Source organism: Phyllostomus discolor, chromosome Y (assembly GCF_004126475.2).
Source record: "Phyllostomus discolor isolate MPI-MPIP mPhyDis1 chromosome Y, mPhyDis1.pri.v3, whole genome shotgun sequence".
Classification (NCBI taxonomy): Eukaryota; Metazoa; Chordata; class Mammalia; order Chiroptera; family Phyllostomidae; genus Phyllostomus; species Phyllostomus discolor.
Window position 1 is genome coordinate 3,846,621 of NC_050199.1, and position 20,661 is coordinate 3,867,281.

The 20,661-nt window shown below is 37.5% G+C and overlaps 1 protein-coding gene and 1 pseudogene across 1 annotated transcript in view; one reads left to right on the plus strand and one right to left on the minus strand.

Annotated features, from left to right (window-relative positions):
• Window positions 1-8,948, minus strand: part of LOC114489858 (putative U2 small nuclear ribonucleoprotein auxiliary factor 35 kDa subunit-related protein 1) — a 31,066-nt gene extending 22,118 nt beyond the window's left edge. Inside the window, exons 1-3 of the mRNA XM_028503698.2 lie at window positions 8,887-8,948; window positions 4,703-4,811; window positions 4,379-4,465 (exon numbers count right to left, since the gene is read on the minus strand). Of these exons, the coding sequence (XP_028359499.1) occupies window positions 4,379-4,465; window positions 4,703-4,811; window positions 8,887-8,948 (258 nt within the window). The remainder of the gene's footprint in view (window positions 1-4,378; window positions 4,466-4,702; window positions 4,812-8,886) is intronic.
• On the plus strand, window positions 8,947-12,164 carry LOC114489857 (annotated as a pseudogene).
• Window positions 12,165-20,661: the final 8,497 nt, after the last annotated feature.

Sequence of the window (20,661 nt, forward strand, 5' to 3'; positions counted from 1 at the left end):
CAGATGGTTTCACAGGAGAATTCTACAAAGCATCTAAAGAAGAGCTAAACCCTTCTCCTTCACAGACTATTCCAAAAATCCCCAAAAGATGGAAGACTCCCAAACTCTTTTTATGAGGCAAACATCATCCTAATTCCAAAACCAGATAAAGACACAACAAAGAAAGAAAGCTTCAGGCCAATATCGCTGATGAACATTGATGCTAAAATCCTCAACAAAATACTGGCAAACAGCATCCAACAATACATGGAAAAGATCATACACCATGACTAAGTGGGATTCATTTCAGGAATGCAAGGATGGTACAATATTTGCAAACAGTAAATGTAATACATCACATAAAGAAAAGCAAAGGCAAAAACCACATGATTATATCAATAGATGCAGAAAAAGCTTTTGATAAGGTACAGAACCCATTTATGATAAAAACATTCTGCAAAGTCGGAATAGAGGGAGCATTCCTCAACATAATAAAGGCCACATATGAGAGACCTACAGGCAACATCATACTTAATGGGCAAAACTTAAAATCTTTTCCGCCAACATCAGGAACAAGACAAGGCTGTCCACTTTCACCACTTCTATTCAATATGGTACTGGAAGTTTTAGCCACAGTGATCACACAAAAAAAAGAAATAGAAGGCATCCAAATCAGAAAGGAGGAAACAAAACTGTCACTGTTTGCAGATGACATGATAGTGTACATAGAAAATCCTATAGACTCCACCAAAACACTGCTTGACCTAATAAATGAATTTGGCAAAACAGCGGGATACAAAGTCAATATCCAGAAATCAAAGGCATTTCTGTACACCAACAATGAAACAGCAGAAGCAGAAATCAAGAAAAAATCCCATTTAAAATAGCAGAAAGAAAAATAAAATAACCAACCAAAGAGGTAAAAGACCTGTATTCAGAAAACTACATAACACTGAGGAGAGAAATCAAGGAAGAAACAAACAAATGGAAACATATACCGTGTTCATGGATTGAAAGAATTAATATCATCAAAATGTCCATACTACCAAAAGCAATTTACACATTCAATGCAATTCCTATTAAAGTACCAATGGCTTATTTCACAGACCTAGAACAAACACTTCAAAAATTTATATGGAACCATAAATGACACCAAATAGCTGCTGCAATTTTGAGAAAGAAGAGTAAGGTAGGAGGGATCACAATACCTGACATTAAACTATACTACAAGACTACTGCCTGGTCCTGGTATGAAAACAGGCACATGGGCCGATGGAACAGAACAGAGAGCCCAGAAATAACCCCAAGTCTCTATGGTCAATTAATATTTGACAAAGGAAGCAGCAACATAAAATGGAATAAAAATAGCCTCTTCAACAAATGGTGTTGGGAGAACTGGACAGCTACGTGCAAAAAAATGAAACTCGAGCACCAAATTACACCTTATACAAAAATAAACTCAAGGTGGATAAAAGACTTAAAATAAACCGTGACACCATTAAAGTCCTAGAAGAGAACATAGGTAGGAAAATCTCAGATATTTCACGCAGAAACTTTTTTACTGACATGTCCCCTCGAGCAAGGGACATAAAGGAAAGAATAAACAAATGGGACCTCATCAAAATAAAAAGCTTCTGCACAGCTAAAGAAAACAGTATCAAAATGAAAAGAGAACCAGCAGCATGGGAAAACATATTTGCCAATGATACCTCAGACAAGGGTTTAATCTCCAAAATATATACAGAATTTACACGAGTGCACTCTAAGAAGACAAGCAACCCAATTAAAAAATGGGCAAGGGAATTGAACAGACACTTGTCCAAGGAGGACATACAGAAAATCCAGAGACACATGAAACAATGTTTAATATCACTAGCTATCAGAGAGATGCAAATTAAAACCACAATGAGATACCACTTCACACCAGTCAGAATGGCCATCATAAACAAAGCAACAAACAACAAGTGTTGGAGAGGTTGTGGAGAAAAGGGATCCCTAGTGCACTGTTGGTGGGACTGCAGACTGGTACAACCACTATGGAAAGCAGTATGGAACTTCCTCAGAAAACTAAAAATGGATCTGCCTTTTGACATGTGTTTCCACTGCTGGGACTCTATCCTAAGAACCCTGAAACACCAATCCAAAAGAACCTATGCATCCCAATGTTCATAGCAGCACAATTTACAATAGCTAGGTTCTGGAAGCAACCAAGATACCCATTAGTAAATGAATGGATCAAAAAACTGTGGTACATTTACACAATGGAATTCTATGCAGCAGAAAGAAAAAAGCAGCTCCTACCCTTTGCAACAGTGTGGATGGAGCTGGAAAGCATTATGGTAAGCAAAACAAGCCAGACAGTGAAAGACAAATACCGTATGATCTCACCTTTAACAGGAACCTAAAGAACAAAATATAACCAAACACACCGAAATAGAGGACAGGCTGACAGTGACCAGAGGGGAAAGAAGAGGGAATTTCAGGGAAGATTGGGAATGGTTTACAGGAACAAATATAAAGGACACATGGACAACAAAAACTAGGGAGAGGGTGGTGGGAAGAATTGGGTGTGCTGTCTGGGATGGGAGTAAAAGGGAGAAAACTGTACTTAAACAATCATTAAAACATAAAAAATAAAGGATACATGGACAAATACTGGGGAGGGTGGAGGGTGGTAATGGGAGAGAAGTGGGGAGGGATGGGTGGGTGGGCTGGAATGGGAGTAAAAGGCAGAAAACTGTACTTGAACAATGATTAATATTAAAAAAAAACCCAGGCCAGCATAGAATGAAGAAAGAATTTTAAAAAAATGAGGAGAGGTTGAGCTACCTCTGGGACAATTTTAAAAGCCCCAACATCTGAATCATAGGGGTACCAGAAGGAAAAGGGGAAGAGTAAGAAATTGAACACTCTTTTGAACAAATAATGAAGGAAAACTTCCCCAATGTGGTAAAGGAAATACACTTCCAGGAAGTGCAGGAAGCTCAGAGAATCCCAAAGAGGTTGGATCCAAGGAAGTACCTGCCAAGACACACCATAATTAAATTACCCAACATTAAAAATTAGGAGACAATCTTAAAAGCAGCAAGAGAAAAGGAGACAGTTACCTACAAAGGAGTTGCCATATGACTGTCAGCTCATTTCTCAAAAGAGACCTTGCAGGCAAGAAGGGGTGGAAAGAAATATTTGCAAGCCCTGGCTGGCGTAGCTCAGTGGACTGAGTGTGGGCTCTGAACCAAAGTGTTGCAGGTTCGATTCCCAGCCAGGTACATGCCTGGGTTGCAGGCCACGACCCCCAGTAACCAGACACTGATGTTTCTCTTTCTCTCTTTCTCTTTCTCTCTCTTTCTCTCTCTCTATCTCTCTTTCTCTCCCTCCTTCCCTCTCTCTCTCTCCCCCTCTCTTCCCTCTGTAAAAATAAATAAAATAAAAACTTAAAAAAAGAGAAATATTTGCAGTCATGAAAGGCAAAGACTTACATCTAAGATGCCTCCATCCAGCTATTATTTAGAATGAAAGGGAAGATAAAGTGCTTCCTAGATAAAGTCAAGTTAAATGAGTTCACCATCACCAAGCCCTTATTATATAAAATGTTAAAGGGATTTATCCCAGAAATAGAAGAGCAAAAATATGAACAGTAAAATAACAACAAACTCACAACCATCAAAGTGGACCTAAAGCCAAAAACAACGCAAACAAGGAGAACAGGAACAGAACTCACAGAAATGGAGATCATGTGAGTGTTATCAGTAGGTAGTGGGTAGGGGAGAATGGGGGGACATGGTACAGGGCATAAAAAGCATAATTGGGGCCCTGGCTGGTGTAGATTGAGTGTCACCTGACTGAGAACCAAAGGGTTGCCAAAGATTCCCAGTCAGGGGACATGCCTGGGTTGTGGGCCAGGTCCCCAGAAGGGGGCATTTGAGAGGCAACCACAAACTGATGTTTAGCTCCCTCTCTTTGTCTCTCCTGTCCCCTCTCTCTAAAAATAAGTAAGTATTAAAAGAAAAAGAAGTATAAGACATGATGTAACATGACATGGCATGCACATGAGCTAAGTAAGGCTGGGATGATGCTGGAGGGTGGGGCATGCAAGACTGAGGGGAAAAAGGGAGAACAAAATTTGGAGAACTGTAATAGCCTAATCAATAAAATATACTTTTAAAAATGACAGTTTCCCCTGTTATTTAATGGACCTCCCTTAGTCAAATAAAGCATCAAAAGGAAACTCTAGTGTACATATATATGTATATATATATATATATCCTAAAAATGTATGATGTTTTTCTAAATGCAAACAAAGATTCAAACCTATTGCAAATCTACAGCTTCAGATCCATCACACACCATATATGCACACTGTACACAATGTATTTATTTTGGCATGACAGGAATTCACCTCTCTTTCCCTCTTCTCCTGTAGCTTCTGCTCCTTCTGTTCTCTTTCTCTTCTCTGATATTCTTCCCATTCTTCCCTTAACTTTCTCTTTAAAGGACAAAAAAAAGAAAAAGAAAGGAAATTTTTACAGAGTTAGTTCTTAAAAACATTTAACATACAGGACAAATAAATAAAAAATGTAAATACAAGGATTACACAGAAAATACCAGCTTTAAAGTTTTCTTGTTCATATGTAATTCTTAATGTGGAAAACATTCTATATTTTATTTATATACTTATTTTAGTTAACTAATTTGTGGGTAGTTCATTTGACAAAGAGTATACCTCTTGTTCTTCTTGCCACTTTCTGGCTGCCTCTTCCTTCTCCTTCTTCATTCTGAATTCTTCTTGTGCCTTCTGTTCCCTCAATAACCATTCTTCATGTAAGCTTTGCCTATTAGAATAATGACATAATCAAATACAAGAACAGACATTCTACAAATAAAAACAGACACATATATACACTTATATAACATTTATGATAGCAAAGGATATAATTAAGGATGATTCAAATTTCATAAAAGTATTTCATACGCCTTTAATTAGGAATAAAAGGATTTACAAGATTCTTTGTGTGTAGAGATTTTGGAAAAGTACTGTATTTCAACAACTAATTCCCTAAAATAAAAAGTTAGTCACTGCTTCCACATTTGTGAAATTTCTCACATTAAAAAAAGACACTACAGGTTTACCTTTAGATTGATCAGAGATGTTTAGGTGTCAATAAAGTAAATAAAAAGGTTTAAAGCAAATTTATGTTTTCACATTCAGAAACCATTATGCTTCTTATTCTATGAAGTTAAAAGTGACATTTGCAGTGGTACAGCACTATGAAAACCTGACATCTGTCATAACTACTTTAATAGTTACTGCATAGACTTAAGATACCCCTGTTGTTTTTCTTACCGAAAGAAGAAAAACACCTTTTGAAAAAAATGAATGCTACAGGTTTTAAAATGGCAAGCTATAAAACTCTACTAGTATGCCAATTTATAAAAATAATCAATTATAAGAGAGACATTACTTTACAATGGCAAGTGATATCCAGTATCACAAATTTCTAATTAAAAATTTATCTAAAGATAAATCTTTTAAGAAGATAATTTTCAAGAGAAAAATTTAAAAGATGAGGGAGTAAGTAGTCTGTTACTTCAGTAATATCGGTAGTTAAAATAGGTTTTTTATACTTAGCCTGTGGAATCAAACCCTAATTTAAAATTTTTTTTTAAATGTATTAATTTTCCTGGACCTATAGACCCCAGGAACACATCTTCAGCTACAGTGGAAGACAACTTATTGACTCTGTCAATTTCATGTACATACTATAGAGTATAAATAAATGTTTCAATGTATAGAATTCTGATTTAAAAAAACTGAGGAAATATTAATTGCACACAAATTTGAGGCTGCAAAAATTAGAAGCTTTAAATTTAGTAACTTCAATATGCTATATGTTACTTAAAAATACACATGTAGGAAAAGAGTAACTCAATTTGGTACCATCAGCAAAAATTTCTTCTATTCATGAAATTGTTCTTTTTCTTGTAATCAAGAAATTATCTCAATTTCTGCCTAGATCTGTATTACTACAACTGCAGTTGTTTTTGGTCTGAAATGTGGACCACCACTCATTTTTGGGGTTTTATTTTTTAAGGTTTTATTTATTTCAAAGGGAGAAGAACTGGGAGAGAAAGGAGGAGAGAAACATCAATGTGTGAGAGGCACATCAATCAGTTGCCTCTCTCACACCCCAAAACCAGGAACTTGGCCTGAAATCCAGGCATGTGCCCTAAATGGGAATTGAACTGACAACCTTTAAGTTGCAGGCCAGCACTCAATCTAGTGAGCCATACCAGGGCTCATTTTTGGGTCTTAATTATAGGTTAATACACAGAAGATAATGTCTAATTTAAAATTTAAACCCATTTTTAATAACAAAATGCCATTATAACCTGAATGCCTATCAATAGACTCTACAAATTATTAAAAACAAGTTATGCTAGACTTATACAGTCATAACTATGTTGTCATTTAGATAGCTGAATTAGAACTCTGCAATGATAGTAAAAATTACATATTATATACTGTGCAAAAAATGTAGAATATGTATGAATATCACCCTATTATACAAATACCTTTATATTGTACATTTTCCCTAAGCTCTTTGTTAAAAGTGCCTATCTTTGGTTTTGTTGCATTTCTAAAGTCTTTTCAAAAAACTTCTTATTGAATTATTGGGGTTTTTTTGGTATACATATTTATGAGAAGATAAAAGCAGGGAAAGATACTTTGGTTAAAAATTTTTTTTGAGACTTATCCATAATGCCCTCTTGATAAAGCCCTCCACAAGTTTCTGAGTTCAAGAAACCAGAGCAGAGTAGCTTTTCCTTACATTCACCTAAGTCAACTTTCTCAGGTGTAATTCAAAGTGTTCAGGCACTGGGTCCAACTCTGGAATCACAGATTAACATATTAAACACAATCCTTTAATTGTTTTTGCAGGAGCCAGAAAGTATCTCTATTTAACCAGAAATAACTGCTTAATGTCACTGATCACACTCATGTAAACACCAGGCTAGATGGAAACAGAGGATTGGTGACCACAACTAAAATAGCTTTGTAACTCCACCAGCAGCCAATCAGAAGATGGATATCCATAAGCTGACCACTCACTGTAGACCCTTCCCCTAATGTCACCCTTTAAAGCCAACTACCAACTAGGAGACATGGAGCTCAGGCTTTTGAACATTAGCTCTACTGTTATCCCTGCCTAGAGATACAAATATATTGAATCTAATTTCTCCACTGCAATTCTTAGTTTTCAGTGCTGAGCTTGAAACGCAGTGGGTGGTAAACTGTTTAAGCCATCAGCTAGAGGTACAGGTTTTTTTGTGGGGTATCTTATGAGATATGTTCTGTGTAAGTTTTTAAATACCAACTCTGTCCTCTGAATGTTAAACATAAACACACACAATTAGTTCATCATTAAAAAAAGAGAAAACCCGAATGACATCAGAGGAATGGTGGTGTGAAAGGTACCCTTGGTCTCTCTCATTGAAATCATAATGTTTGAGGAGCTACTGTTCAACAAAGAATTCCCTATTCAACATACTACCATATCTGAAAGATTGACAAATTGAAAGACATGAAGGAGGGCAAGTGGGAGCAAAGTGGTTAGAAGACAATGTCATGGATATAGCACAGAACTCACTGCAAAACTCAGGAGAGAGGAGGAATCAGGTTACTACTGGAAGTCCCTTCTGTTTGAAGGAGCAGAGATATACACTGAGCATTCTCCTAGGACTTGTAGCAACTGAATTCAGTGACTTGGGTAGGGACAAAGCATAAAGTTATGGCAATAGCTGTCTAGCAACCTCTACTACCAGGCAGAAAAACAGTCTCAGAACTACTACAGGAAGCTGAAAAGTGAGTGTCAAGTGGCAGAGCACATTTTATGCAAACCTGAGAACTGGTCCCACAAAAACACCATTCTCTATGATACATATATACACAATGGAATACTTATTCCTCTCAAATTCTTCCAAAAATCTGAAGACAATACTTTCTAACAAATTTTATGATGTAAGCACACCCCCATACAAAAAGCTGGCAAAGATAACACCCACAAAATAAAAACAGACCCATATCTGTGATGAATACAGATGAAAAAAATCCTAAACAAAATACAAGCAAATCAAATACAACAATACATGAAGAAAATAACATATCACAATCACTTAGTGTTTATTCTAGGGAGACAAGATGGTTCAACATAAGCAAATTGATTAATGCAATATACCACATAATGAAAGAAAGGGTAAAAGTTACAGGATCTTATCAACAGATGAGAAAACACAGTTGATAAAATACAATATCCATTTATTACCAAAACACTCATAAAACAGGTATGGAAGGAAAATGCCTTAACATAATAAAGATCATATATGACAAACCATCAGCAAATGTGATACTCAATGGTGAAAAATGGAATGCTTTTCTTCTAACATCAGGAACAATACCACTGTCACCACTGTTACTCAACATAGTACAGAAAGTTGTAGCTAGAGCCAAAAAAAGGAAAAAAAGACATTTAAATTGAAAGAAATAGTCACTTTTGCCAATGACATGATTCCTACAGAGAAAACCCTAAACAAACAATAAACAAATACATAAAGTTGCTGAACACAGTCAATACACAAAAATTCATTGCATTTATGTGGCCTAAAAATGAAATTTTACAAAAGCAAATAACAATAGGTTTTTTTGCAATTGAAACAAAAAGAGTGAAACAGCAAAGAATAAACTTTGTAAAGGATTTGGGGACATAGACACTTAAAACTGTAAGACATTATTAAGGGACATGGAATAAGACACAAAGTAATGAAAATATCCATGTTCATTAACTGGAGAAATCATCATAGTAAAAATGGCCATATTACCCAAAGCTATATATAGAGCTAACACAATACCCATGAAGGTGGTATCTGCTCTGCTGTCCCTGGCTGCCACAGACCCCACAGCCTGCCCCCATGGGAGCCAGCAAGCTCACCTTGTTTAGTGTGTCTGACAAAACCAGTGTTTTCCAGAAACCTAACTTCTGTTGGTTTGAATCTGATCACTTCTGGAAGCACTGTAAAAGTTGTTAGGGTTGCTGATCTGGCAGTCAGGTATCTCTGAGCTGATAGGGATTTCTGAAATGTTAGGAGAGTGGGTGAAAACCGTATATCCTACAGTCTATGCTGGAATCTTGGCTCCCAACATCCCAGAGAGATAATGGTGGCATGGCTAGACTTGATTTCAGTCTTATTAAGAGTTGTCTGGGGACTTCCAGCCAAGATGGAGGTGTATGTAGACATACTGTGCCTCCCCACATAACCAAAAGAAGGACAACAACAATTTAAAAACAAAATGACAACCAGAACTGACTGAAAACTGAATTGTATGGAAGTCTGACAACCAAGGAGTTAAAATAGACACATTCATCTAGACTGGTAGGAGGGACAGAGTCTGCCCGCAGGATGAAGAGGGCTCTTGGCACAGAAAGCAGTGGCAGCGCAGATGTACGTGGGCAGACCCTGGGCATGCAGGTGGCGACTGGCAGATCCCAGATGCGGGGCAGCAATGGGCAGACCCAGAGAGGTGGTGACTGTGAAGCGAGGCACCATGAGCAAGGTGGATGGCTGACTGGGAGGTCCCAGATTCACATACAGATAAACCAGGCAAAAAAGCAGGGGAGCGAAGCTGGGTAGTGAGATAGATCATGCAACCCAGGGTCCCAGCGCCAGGAAATAAAACCTCAAGGCACCTATTAGGGACACCTGTGGGAGTTGAGGTGCAGGGAGAGACTCCCAGCCTCATGGGAGAATTGGTTGGAGAGACCCACAGGGTCTTAGAATGTACAAAAGCCCACCCACACAAGAATCAGCACCAGAAAGGCCCAGTTTGCTTTGGGGAAGCTGTGGAAGGGATTGAAATCTGACAGAGAGCAGAGCAAGTGCCATTGTTCCCTCTTGGATGCTGCCCCCACATACAATGTCACAACCCAGCAACTGGGTTACTCTGCTCTGGTGAACACCTAATGCTCTGTACCTCATATGTAGCAGGCACAACAAGACCACCCCCCCCCCAAAAAAAAAGGCCTAAACAGAAGAACTGATCAAAGCTCCAAAGCAAATACAACTGAGCGATGAAGAGAGAACCAGCCTATCAGATGCACAGTTCAAAGCACTGGTGATCAGGATGCTCACAGAACTGGTTGAATTTGGTGGAAAATTAGATGAAAAAAATGAAGTCTATGCTAAGTGAAATGAAGGACAATGCACAGAGAACCAGTAGTGATGGGAAGGAAACTGGGACTCAAATCAATGGAGTGGACCAGGAGGAAGAAAGAAAGAATCAAAAAGAAAAGAATGAAGAAACAAGAATTCAAAAAAAATGAAAGGCTTAGGAAACTCCAGACATTTTAAAACATTCCAACATCTAAATTATAGGAATATCAGAAGGAGAAGAGGAAGATCACGAAATTGGAAAGTTATTTGAACAAATAATAAAGGAGAACTTCCCCAATCTGGCAAAAGAAACAGACTTCCAGCAAGTCCAGGAAGCTCAGAGAGTCCCAAAGAAGTTGGACACAAGGGGAACACACCAAGGCACATCATAATTACATTAGCCAAGATAAAAATGAAGGAAGGAATCCTAGAAGTAGCAAGAGATAAAAAGACAGTAACCTACAAAGGAGTTCCCATCAGACTGTCAGCTAATTTCTCAAAAGAGACCCTGAAACAAGAAGGGTCTGAAAGAAATATTCCAAATCATGAAAGGCAAGGAAATACATCCAGGATTGCTCTATCCATGACAGCTTTCATTTAGAATGGAAGAGCAGATAAAGTGCTTTTCAGATAAGGCTAAGTTCAAGGAATTCATCATCACCAATCCCTTATTTTACGAAATGTTAAAGGGACTTATCCAAGAAAAAGAAGATAAAAAACACATACAGGAAAATGACAGCAAACTTACAATTATTAACAACCATGCCTAAAACAAAAACCAAAACCAACCAAGCAAATAATTAGAACAGGAACAGAACCACAGAAATGGAGATCACATGGAGGGTTAGCAACAGGGGAGGGGAGGAGGAGAGAGGGGGAAAAAGCACAGAGAATAAGTAGCATAGATGGTAGGTAGAAAATAGACAGGGGGAGGGCAAGAATGGCATAGGAAATGTAGAAGCCAAAGAACTTAAGACACATGGACTTGAACTGAAGGGGGGGAATGTGGGTGGGAGGGGGTGTGCAGAGTGGAGGGGAATGAAAGGGGGGAAATGGAACAACTGTAATAGCATAATAAAAAATTCTGTATTCCTCTTCAAAGGCAGTGGTTTCTTCACATGTACCTACTGAAAAAACTGTCAAACAACCTGATATTGGTAGGGTAATCCTGCTGACAGCAGCAGTCTACAACCATGCTCACATGACCAGAGTGCATGAACCAAAGAACTATATGCAGTGTCCACAGGGATGCATAGAATCAGCAATAAAAACATCTCCCTGGAGAGTAGGTGCCAGTTGGCCTTGAAGGCTTTTTACTCACACAGCACAATATGATGAAGCAATTTCATATTATCTCAGGAAACAGTATAGTAAAGGAATATCTCACATGCCTTTGAGTATGGAAGGAAACCTCATCAAACTCCAGCCCAGTTATAAACACTGAAGTCCAAGTTCCCCACCACAGCTCTGTGTGGAGCTGCTGGGTATATTAACTTGTGTTCGGTATTTACTGCCTGGAAGCTGGTAAAGAAACTCAAAGAAGCCTTAGTTAGGTATTCTAGCTGCTGCCTCTTTCAACAATGTCAGCATTTTTCTGTTTGAATTCCACATAAAGAAAATGAAGCCAAAGTCTGCACTGTCTATCACATGTTAACATTCTTCTTTATACCTGTACCAACTGCATATGCTAAAGCAAGAGGAACCAATAACATGTCTTCATTTGGTGACTTGTTCCATTACCTGATAAATGTCATGTCCATACACCCCAAATTATTTCCAGAGCAGTAGCTGATAGTATTGTTGCCTGAGGATATGAAGATGAAGCTTTGAAAGTACTTTCCAAAAAGGAAGACAGTAACTACTGTGTTCTCAGACATAAAAAGAAAGCCAGGGTAGCAATACTAGATTATCAGCAATTATCAGATAAAGTAGTCTTCAAAATAAAAGCCATAGAAGGGACAAAACAGGTGGCTATATAACCCTTACAAATATATTTTCACCCAACATAAAATACCCAAATATATAAGGAAAATGTTAGAGTATTTGACAGAAGATATCGACAATAACACAGTCATTGTAGAGGATTTTGACAGTCCACTGTTAACAATGAATAGATCTTCCAAACAAAGAATCAGCAAGGATATTATGGCATTGAATGATACTCTAGATCAAATGCACTTAATTGAAATATACAGAGCCTTTCATCCCAAACAAGCAAAATATACATTCTTTTAAAACACACATGCAGCATTTTCAAAGACAGTCCACATGGTAAGACACAAAACAAGCCTCAACAAATTCAAGGAAGTTGACATTTTATCAAGCATGTGCTTGGATCACAAAGGTTTGATACGGGAAACCAACTTCAAGGAAATAACTCAGAAACACTCAAATATAGGCAGACTGAAGAACACATTATTAAATGATGAATGGGTTACAAGAGGTTAAAGAAATAAAAAAGTTTTGGGAAACAAATGGAAATGAACACATAACAACCCAAAACCTGTGGGACATGGTGAACATGGTCCTAAGGGGGAAGTTCATAGCAATACAGGCCTACCTAAAAAGACAGAAACATTTCAATCACCTAACTCTACATCTGTAGGAACTGAAGGAAAAATAACAAACAATTGTCAAATCAAGTAGAAGGAAGGATATAATAATCAAGGTCAGGGCCAAATTAAATGACACGGAGACTAAAACAACAATTCAAATAATCAATATATCCAGAAGCTTGTTTTTTGAAAAGATAAACAAAATCAACAAGCCCTTAACAGTCTCAACTAGAAAAAGAGAGAAGACCCAAGTAAATAAAATCAGAAGTGAAAGAGATTACAACAAATACCACAAATATACAAAAGATTGTAAGACAAGTTGACAACCTGTGAGAAACAGACAAATTTCTAGAAACATACAATCTACCAAAACTGGATCAAGAGGACACAAAAGCCTGAGTAGACTGATAACAATGAGTGAATTAAAAGCAGTAATCATAAAACTCCTGGCATACAACAGCCTTTCACCAGGCGGCTTCACAGGTGAAGTTTACCAAAAATTTAAGGAAGAAGTAACTGCTATTCTGTGCAAACTATTCCAAAATCTCAAGAAAAGGAAAAGACTCTCAAGTTCTTTTTACAACACCAGCACCATCCTAATTCCAAAACCAGGTAAAGGCACAACAAAGAAAGAAAACCACAGGCAAATATCTCTGATGAACAGAGATGCTAAAATCCTCAACAAGATACTGGCAATCTGGATTCATAAATACTTTAAAAAGACCACAGACCATGATCAAGTGGGATTCTTTCCAGGGATGCAAGGATGGTACAATACTTGCAAACAACCTAATACACCATATAAACAAAATGAAGAATAAAAATCACATGATCATATCAATAGACACTGAAAAAGCATTTGATAAAGTGAAAGCACCCATTACAATAGAAACACTTAGCAAAGTGGAAAAAGAGGGAGAATATATTAACATTAGAAAGGCCACATATGAGAAGCCTACAGCTACCATCACAGTCAATGAGCAAAAAAGAAAAGCTTTCCACTAAGATCAGGAACAAGACAAGGGTGTCTGCTTTCACCACTTCTTTCAATACAGTATTGGAAGTTGTAGCCACAGTGATCAGAGAAGAATAAGAAATAAAGGGCATCCAAACTGGAAAAGGAGGAAGTAAAACTGTCATTATATGCAAATGACATGGTGGTAGTGTGTGTGTGTGTGTGTGTGTGTGTGTGTGTATGGTTTTATTTATCTATATATAAAACCCTGAAGACTCCTTCAAAAAATTCCTTGGCCTAATAAGTAAATTTGGGAAAACAATGGGATATAAAGTCAGTATTTAGAAAGCAATGGCATATTTGTACACCAACAATGAAATATCAGAAACAAATCAGAAAAAAACCCCATTTACTATAGCAACAAGAAAAACAAAGTACCTAGGAATAAGTTTGATTATGGAAGTAAAATAACTGTACCTGGAAAACTACAGAATAGTGAAGAACAAAATTAAGGAAGACACAAATAAATGGAAGCATATACTGTGTTCATGGCCTGCAAGAATTAATATCATTAAAATGTCCATACTACCCAAAGCAATCTATAGATTTAATACAATTCCTATTAAAACACAAATGGCGTATTTCACAGACCTAGAAAAAATATTTCAAGAATGTATATAGAACAACCCCCCCCCCCCAGAATAGCCTCAGCACTCTTGAAAAAGAGAACAATGTAGGAGTGATCTCAACACCTGATATGAAACTATACTACAAGGGCACTGTAATCAAAACAGTGTGGTACTGCCATAAGAACAGACACATAAACCAATGAAAGAGAATAGAGAGCCCAGAAATAAAACCAAGTCTCTATCATCAGAAAATGTTCGACAAAGGGGGCAGGAGCATCCAGTGGAGTAAAAATAGACTCTTCAATAAATGGTGTTTAGAGATATGGACAGCTACACACAAAAAACCCCTGAAACTAGGCCACTAATTTACAGCATATACTGGAATAAATTGAACATGGATAAAAGACTAAAATATGTTATGCCACTGTAAAAGCCCTAGAGGAAAACATAGTCAGAAAAGTTTCAGATATCCCATGTAATAGTATTTGGGCAATATATCTTCCTGGGCAAGGGAAATAAAGGAAGAATAAACAAATGGGACTACAAAAAGTAGTCAAACTAAAAAGCTTATGTACAGCTAAAGAAACCATAGTCAAAATGAAAAGGGAGCTGTCTATGTGGAAGAATGTATTTTCCAATGACACCTTGAACAAGGGTAGACCTGCCAAATATGTAAAGAACTAACACAATTCAACACCAAGACGACAATCTAATTAAAAAATGGAAAGGACCTGAACAGACGCTCCTACAAGGAGGACATACAGAGGGCCCAGAGACATTTGAAAAGAGGCTCAACATCACTAGCCATCAGAGAGATGCAAATTAAAACTGTGGGACACCACTTATCAGTAGATAAGTGGATCAAAAACTATGGTACACTTACACAATAGAGTATTATGCAGCAGAAAGAAAGAAGGAGCTCCTACCCTTTGTGACAGGGTAGAAGGAACTACAGAATATTATGCTAAGTGAAATAGGCCCAGTAGTGAAAGACAAATACATATGGTCTCATCTATAAGAGGAATCTAATTGACAAAACAAAGTAACAAAGAAAATAAAACCACAGGCATGGAAATATGAAACAGACTGTGAGTGACCAGAGGGAAGAGTGGCAAGGGACAATAATGGAAAGAAGGGGAAAGTAGTAGTCCAAGAACATGTATGAGTGACCCATGGACATGACCAACAGGGTGGGAATTGATTGGGGGGGCAGGGAAGGGCTGGATGGAAGGGGGCAAAGGGGTAAGTTGGGATAAGTGTAATAGAATAATAATAAAATTAATTTAATAAATGCAATACCCATCAATATCCTGAGGCATTATTTAAAGAAACAAAACAAAAATCATCAGATTTGTAGGAAACTACAAAAGACCCAGAATAGCCAAATCAATCCTGATGAAGTTGGAAGCATCACACAAATCAAAACACGGTGCTACTGGAAGAAAGGCAGATATACAAAGCAATGGAACAGAAGCGATAGCCTAGAAACACACACAGGCAAATAATTTCAACAAATGAACCAAAACATCCAATGGGTAAAAGAAAGCCTCTTCAGTAAGTGGTTCTGGGATAATTGGAAAGTCTCATGCAATGGAATGAAACCATTGGAGGCTTACAGTTTGCCCCCAAGTGTTGGGAACTGCCTGTCTGGTTTCAGAAGCTGTAACCCCCAACCATGGCTAGCACTGAGTGGGCACCTTTGGACCATAAGCCACTAAGGGGACAAAGCTTATCTCCCTGGCAGGGGTGCTGCCTCTGCCTCTTTTACCTCCTCCTGCCTGGCCCCCAATGCATGATCGGTTAGCCAATGACGGGTAAGGTTCCTCAAGTGTGGGACAACTAAGACAGGCATGATCATGAGGGCCCCCAGTTAAGGACTTGGGGATCTACAGCAAAAGGAGGTGATGGACCCTCATAACCTGAGCCCTCATTCTGTCTGCAAGAAGTGTCCTATTCTCTCGGCTGCCTTACTTCCCCTGCCTGACTTAAGCCTGAAACAATGAAAGAGGGTGGTGCAGCCCTGGGCTGGAAAGGGTAGGTTCCCCGGCTGATCAGGCCTAAGAAAAAAACCTAAAATCTTGTGAAAACTGCTTTGCTAAGAATGTTCTCAATTAAATGATAAGTGTCTGAGCAGGAAATGAGTTTGTTTCCCAAAGTTCTATAGCCCCTTAGCTAACAGACCCTGAGTCAGAATAAGCCCTTGTAGCTCTTTGTATGTTGTGTTGTTTGATCCTTACTGCCTGACAAGGCAAATGAGCTTTACCTGTATTTTTGTGCAAAACAAACCCAATAAAAGCCCATTGAGGAAAAGGTTCTTGGCCCTTCTCCTTTAAGAGATTGCCCACCTTTCCTCCCCAGGCAGATCATGTCTTGGTAGACTTATTCTCATACATGGTGGCTGGCGGGGGGCCCTGCAGGCAGAGCCCCCTCACAACCATGTACAAAAATTATCTCAAAGTGAATCAAAGATCTAACTATATGACCTGAAACAATAGATTTCACAGAGGAACACATAGTTTACATAAGCCTTGCTGTCAGAGATGATTTCATGAAATTTGACCCCAAAGGCAAGAGAAGGTAAAACAAAAAGGATTCTGCACAGCAGAAGAATCTGAGAACAAAATAAAAAGGTAACCAGCTGAATGAGAAGAAGATATTTGCTATCTTTTTTCATATACTTATATATTTTGGGTTTATATACATATGAAATAGATAAATGCCATACAACTGAAACAAACCACCCAATTAAAAAATGGTAGAGGATGAGAACACATACTCTTTCCAAAAAGACATGTAAAGAGGCAACAGACATATGAAAAGATGTTCAACTTCACAAGTTATTAGGAGAATACAAATCAAAACTACAAAGAGGTACTACCTCATACATCTTAGTATGGTTATTACCAATAAGACAGGTAATACCAAGTGTTGTAGAGGTTGTGGAGAAAACCTGTTGGTGGGAATGCAGACTGGTGCAGCCACAATGAAAACAGTATGGAGATTCCTCAAAAAATTAAGAATAGAATTTTCATATGACTGAGCAACTTCTACTCTGGGTATGTACCCCAATAATTTAAAACATTTATTTGCAAAGAGATATGCATTCCTAGTTCACTGCAGCATTATTCATGGTGGACAAGATATGGAAACAACTGACATGCCCTTTAATAGAGGATGTAGTACATATATACAATGGAAAAGTACTTAGTCATAAGGAAAATGAAATACTGCCATTTATGACAACACAGGTGTACCTCGAAAAAGCATGCTAAGCAAAGTAATTTGTCAGCCAGAAAAGGTCAATAATCATATGATTTCACTCCAATATGTGTATTAAACTGAAAGTAACAAATAAAGCCCTAGCTGGCGTAGCTCAGTTGATTGACAATGGGCTGTGAACCAAAGCATCGCAGGTTCGATTCCCAGTCAGGGCACATGCCTGGGTTGCAGGCCACGGCCCCTAGCAAGCACACACTGATGTTTCTCTCTCTCTCTCTCCCTCTCCCTTCCCTCTCTAAAAAATAATTAAAAATCTTTTAAAAAATAGTTAAAAAAAAGAAAGTAACAAATAAAGAAACAAGATAAAGAAAGAAAGAAATGAAACTCATAAACACCAGACAAGAGTTTGGTGGTTATCAGAGGGAAAGGGGTAGTTATAGGACACTAAAGGTCAACTAGAGGGGCTCATATATTGTGATGGAAGATGATTTCACTTTGAGTGGTGGGCACACAGTACAATCTAGATTTGTATTCTTGAAACCTATATAATTTTGTTAATCAATGCCACCCCAATACATTTATTATTAAGAAAGGAGAGTAAAAACTTCACCTGAATAAAGTAAATAAAATATGGTATTAGTAATTAAAATAATCAATTAATATCATAAAAACCCTTGGAGAAACAAATTATATAATGATTTCTTCATTTTACAGATGAGGAAAGTAGATTAGTAGGATATACCAAATGCTTACATAAATAATGAGAAACAATCACCTTTATGACTTGGAGTCATACCTTATACTCTAAGTGTTAATTTATACATCTGAAATATATAAGCCATTTAAATTTCTGTCATCATTGTGTCACAGGTGACTCAAAGTTTTCATGTAAATATGACCTCTATAGCTCACCTTTATACTTAAGAGTTCCTGAGATTAAAGGGAGGCATATTCTCCCTTGCTGGAATATCAGACCCACAATAAATTTAAATTATGTTGTATAACTCAGTTTTTGCTTAGTGCTAAAGAAAATATATATTTTTTAAGATTTTATTTATTTTTAGAGAGGGAAGGGAGGGAGGTAGAGAGAGACAGAGACAGACAGGCAGACATCAATGTGTGGTTGCTGGGGGCCGTGGCCTGCAACCCAGGCATGTGCCCTGACTGGGAATTGAACCTGCGACACTAGAAAATGTATTTCTTTCACTAAAATTTTTCTATTTAAAAAATAGACTTTAGTTGTGCAGCAATATTAGGTTTGCAACAAAATTAAGGTGAATGTACACTGTATTGACAAAAAACCCCATGTGATACATGGGATACCTTTTGACTCCACACATGCAGTTTACCTTATTATCATCAATATTGTAGAACCATTTTGTAAACCAAATAATATTAGTAATGCCATACAAAAGTCCAACAAAATAACTTGAGATCACTTTTGCTTTTAAATCTCTGCTGACCTCTGTATCTCCAACTTTTCTTCTTTTAGTTGTTCTTCAGTAATATCCTCTTCTTCATTCTGAGACATTCCTAAGAAAATTTAAATGTTTCTTTAATCAAGGACTGCAACTCTTTGATCAATATTTGGAAATATTTAAACATATGAAAATTTTAATCTTTGTAATAATGGTACAAACATGTTTTTTAAACCTACCAACACTAAAGGTATCGAAAGTCCAATTTTTGGACAATATAATAACTGAAAAAAATAATACAGCTAGTGGAAAGTACTTAAAAAAATCCATGTCTCCATAGTGATATTCAAACTGTCTGTGAGGGAGGGTCGTATATGTAGGAACATATATTTTTACAAAAGAAAGGCAATGAAAAGAGAAATCATCATTTTGAAACAGCCACTATAAAAACTAGTTTAAGCAAAGAAGCTAAAAACAGAAGGAAAAGTTATTAGGCACAAGATACTTTTACACATCTCAATATCATCCAGCAGATGAATACTAGTTAATTATAAAGGGGGAAAATGAAAATGTACTTTTACATCAGAGTGATATAGTGAACACCACTCTATCATGGTCCACTGAAGGTGCTGTTAACAAAATACCACAGACTAGGTGACTTATGAACAACAGAAAGTTCTCAGTTCTGCAAACGAGTTCTAAGATGGGGCTACCAGAATGGTTGGGTGATGGCTCTCTCTCCACTCTCAGGATTCTGTTTGTATCAAAATATCTAAATCAGATCTCAATCAGACTCAAAATATGATTCATTCTGAGGCACATTTGTCTCGGCTATAAATAAACCTGTGAAACCAAACATGTTATGTGCTTCTAGTGTACAATGGTGGAAGAGATTTAGCATAGACATTTTCAAAAGGGAAACAAGAAAGTGAGTCACAAGCCTGGAGCAAATTCAAAACTTCAAGGCCCAGTGGTGCTGTGGTACAACACTCCCTACACCTCCAAGACTGTGGAATGCACTGTCCTCATCATATTGCTGGGTCAAGTCTTTCCAAAGCTCTCACATTTTTTAATCCTGTTCCTGAGGCTTTTCTAGGCATCTGTAGCTTTACTGGTCAGAGATGTGGAGTGTTTCCACACATTCTCAGCTCTGCTTGGCACTGCCCTAGCAGAGAGAGCTTTGTTTTGAAAATATTCTGCCCCTCAGGCTCTTACACATTGCAAGGAATAGCTCCCAAGATCTCCTGGTCCTTCTTCAACTGTTCCTGGCTTCTGTTTACATAATTGACCAATCCTCCCTAGTCTTGACGAATAATAATAGCTCCTAGCTACTGCTGCGTGACTCTTATCATTCTCCTCATCAAATTCAGAGAAACCCTCCTGTTCTCATCCAAGCATATTTTCTCTTTTGTTCCAATAAGGATAAGCTGACAGTTTCTCATTCCTTTGTTATCAAAATTTTCATCTTCAAATAATTTCTCTTCTTTCACAGCTTCTGTAAGCATTCAAGAGAAATCAGCCTTCTTTCAACAGTTTGCTTAGATATTTCTTCACCCAAACATTCAAGTTTATCACTCACAATTTCAACCTTCCACAAATCACCATATATAAACACAATCCAGTCAAACTCTTTGGTTTTTGTAACAAGGGTGGCTTCTCCTCCACTGTCCAATATGTTCCTCATTTGCATCTAGTATCTC